The 3,656-nt window shown below is 42.4% G+C and overlaps 1 protein-coding gene across 1 annotated transcript in view; it reads right to left on the bottom strand.

Moving 5' to 3' along the window:
* Positions 1 to 3,656, bottom strand: part of tenm2 (teneurin transmembrane protein 2) — a 447,642-nt gene that overhangs the window by 99,217 nt on the left and 344,769 nt on the right. Inside the window, exon 8 of the mRNA XM_015382666.1 lies at positions 2,171 to 2,409. Within this exon, the coding sequence (XP_015238152.1) occupies positions 2,171 to 2,409 (239 nt within the window). The remainder of the gene's footprint in view (positions 1 to 2,170; positions 2,410 to 3,656) is intronic.

The raw sequence follows: 3,656 nt of genomic DNA, 5'->3' as shown, positions 1-3,656 counted from the left end.
GGACCCACCGGTGGGTCCGTAGGGTTCTAGGGGTTAAACTGAAATAAAACTTAAAAATCACTTAACTTTCTTTTTTTCAGTGGCCCTAATCCTCTTCCGTACTATCCAAAACTCATAAAGTGGAAAAGTTCTAGTTTCACCTGGTTTGATTCTGTTAAAAAAAAACTTCTTTAAGGAATCTTGGCTATCAGATTACTATTTGATTAATTTAAAAAAATAATCAACAGATTAAACGATTCGCAGAATAATTGTTAGTGTCAGCCCTAATATGCTTCCCAAATGGCAACTGGCTGGGACGTTTAACAGGAAAACAAAAAAGCCATTTAAAAAACTCAAACATGTAAAGAATATAAAATAAATCTCATGAAAAAAAAAGAACAAAAAGACCATTAGAAATACTTGGATTGGATATTTTTTTCTTTGCAACATAAAACTTAGAAAACAAATCCTTACAAAGAGAACTGTATATATGTCAGGGTAGGTAACAAACTTCCACTGCTAATATCTACCGTTTACAGTTTGTTTACCTGAGTTAGGAATAGTACAAATTACTATTTCGCTCTTTTCGCACTTTTTCTTTTTTCCCCAAACATGGTCGACCCGCTAACAATCGGCATTAGTCGGTCTAAACCCTCACTGGCAGCTGCGTGGCCTCTGTCTGCGTGTCTGGTGACATCATCGAGCTGGGTTAGCATTGATGATGTCATAATTGCGACAAAAATCAGGGAAGTAAACAATGCAGAGCAACATAGACAGAAGCCGGGGTGTAGTCAGTGTGCTTTATTGTTTCTCCCTATTATCTGTCTGAATCCGTCTCACCAGAGCTGCTCCATGTTTATTGAATGTAAACAGTTGTTTCTGCTTGTTAGATCAGAGGCGACTGGTGCAGTGTGTTGACATCCGTACGCTGCGTTCAATGATGTCACGTAATTTAACGGGTCAACCCGGCATTAGGGTTCCCAGAGCATGCAGATCAGAGCCGAAAAGTAATAAATAGTGATACTGCAATATCATGGTAACAACGCTGCCAGCTTTCACTGATCTTGTTTGGGGTGGTGGTGGATGGTATCAGAGGAAGTTGGGTTTGAAAGACTTTGGGTTTCATTTTCACTCCTCTTAAGACGTTTCCCACTGAAAATACCAGGTTTACGCATAATTTTCAACCGGCTAACAATCGGCATTTGGCTACCTTCCCACTGGCTATAAAAGCTGGTCTAACCCCTCGCTGGCAGCTGAGTGGCCTCTGTCCACCCGCCACAGCGAGTCTGGTGACATCATCACACTGGGTTACGGTTGAAGATGTCACCAGTGCCACAGAAATCAGGAAGGTAAACAATGGAGAGCAACATGTAATGAAGCCAGGGCGTAGTCAGTGTGCTTTACTGTTTCTCTCTATTATTTGTCTGAATCCCTCTAACCACACCTGCTCCATGTTTATCCAATGTAAACAGAGTTGTTTCTGCTTGTTAGATCAGAGGCGACTGGCGCGGTGTGTTGACATCTGTATGTGGCGTTCAATGGTATCACGTAATTTAGCAGGTCAACCCGACTCCGGTGTTTCCAGAGCATACCGGTCAGAGCCAAGGAGATTTTAATGTGGTTTTAACGTCGATTGTCGAGTTTAAACAGTTTCTTCAGCCAGTGGGAAAGTGGTATTAACAACAACAGAGTAGTCTGAGGTTTTACTCAAGTAGGATTAGCGATACTAAGAATATTATAAGAATATTATTCAAACAAAAGTAAGAGGTACGGCACAGTAAGCCTACTCCTATAAGTACATTTGCTTCAAATAGTTACTCAAGTAAATGTAGGCTAACCGTAAGGTTTGTATCTGGAAGAAAACGACAACCTAGGGTACATTAAGATAAAGGGATTGTTCTAATGTGAATTATCATCCTTCCTCCTGCCTGTTTCATCATATAACATGTTATTAATGAAGTTTCAACTGGTTGAATAAAAGGTAAAATAAAAGATTAAAAGCAGTTCTGCTAATAACATCATGTCAGATCGTTTTGCTATTAAATAAAATCCTAAAAAGAGATTATTTATTTTTAATTCTTGAGTCTCTACTGGCTACCGATAGATAGGTTTATTTTTTATTTGATTTATTTCACTAAAGTGCGAAGGTTGCCATGTCTTTGGGTGCAGCTTTCCCTGCCTTTCCACTCACCGATGAAGTAGGACAGTAAGATGGCCAGAAGGGCGGCAGCTGCGATTGCCGTCACCGCCGCGCATTTCCAGCTGCAGTATTTGGACGGCTTCTTCAGCTTGAAGGCTGAGCGGGAGAAGGTGTTCCTGGGCAGCAGGCGAGGGGGCGGAGAGTAGACGGTCCCTGAAGTCAGCGGGTATCCAGGGGAGGAGCTACTGAAGAGAGGGGTGGTCCCTGATGACGTCTTGAACAAGAAATGCCTGCGGAGAGATAAAAGGAAAGACAGCAAAACATTTTAAAACTGGACATTGATCTCTGCAGCTTTGAGAGCAGACAAAAACAATATTTGAAGAGAAGGTGACTTATGTGAGGCTCTGTTCAATTTTTCGGTCTGATAAACGTATTTGGGAGAACACGGCTGACCCGTGGCTGTGACTCAGCCCTTCCTGTCTTATCATGACCTCCACCTGATGCAGCCTCACATCTTTCCCTCACTGCCCTCGCTTTTCTTCTCCTCCAGCCACTTATGATGTGTCCTGTCTTTGCCCTTAATGGCTAGACAGGATCAGGACCGCAGCACTTTCTTCTCTTTCTCATGGTCCAGGCGGGTCAGAGCTCAGAGAGAACATCAAAGAGGGATCTGAACCCCCATCCTTTCACTCATGTTTCCCATTATCCTTTCCCTTTACTGCTGATGCTCACACAGTGACCGTCCTGCTCTCCTTATGTTTCTGTTTAGTGCTTTCTTGTCATTTACTATTTTCATCACTTTGTTTCATTTTAAAAGCAGATTCATTTCATAATCTAGCCTTTTAAAGAAGAGCTGCAGCCGCAGTGGGAAGCATTGCACATTTGAAATGGTATAAAAGACGGTGAAATGAAAGAAGGGATAAAAAAAAGGGGGCAAAAGCTTTTTGTGTCATCCTTTGTGACATGTACCCTGGACTGGCATGTGGAGAAAGGATGCAGACCCAGACACAGACCTCAGGTGGTATGACAGAACAGAGCCCTCAGGTGAGTTCGACATATCACCGGAGGAAAGGTCACCTCTCTGCTGCAGAGATGGAGCAAAAAGGGACTTTGGCTCACGGTGTTTGTGGAAGTTGTCCTGTTTGTGGCTTTGTGATTCAGTCTGGAAGAGATGTTGTTCATTTTCATCTGACCCTCTGAATCTCCGACCTTGACGACAGGGGCGGATTTACCATTAGGAAACACTAGGCAGTTTCCTAGGGCCCTAAGTTCCTGGGGCCCCCATAAAACTCTGATTACATAAGTTAATACTTATTTGTGCACATTAATCATGTTTTTTTTTTTTTTATAAAAATCCTTTCACTAAAATGCCATCAGAAGGCTTATAATATTAAGTGTCTCAGCCCCTCCTTCAGTGTCCACCATATTGGATCAGTCCATTAGCTGCACATGTTCAGAAAGGTCCAAACAGACAGCAGCAAACCATTTGAAAACAAACCATGCAAAGAGCAGTGTTGCCAACTTAGCGCTTTAGTCG

Source organism: Cyprinodon variegatus, unplaced genomic scaffold, assembly GCF_000732505.1.
Source record: "Cyprinodon variegatus isolate N-32 unplaced genomic scaffold, C_variegatus-1.0 Scaffold13, whole genome shotgun sequence".
In the NCBI taxonomy this organism is placed as follows: domain Eukaryota; kingdom Metazoa; phylum Chordata; class Actinopteri; order Cyprinodontiformes; family Cyprinodontidae; genus Cyprinodon; species Cyprinodon variegatus.
The sequence above is the reverse complement of the archived record's forward strand: the minus strand, read 5'-3'. Positions and strand labels throughout refer to the sequence as shown.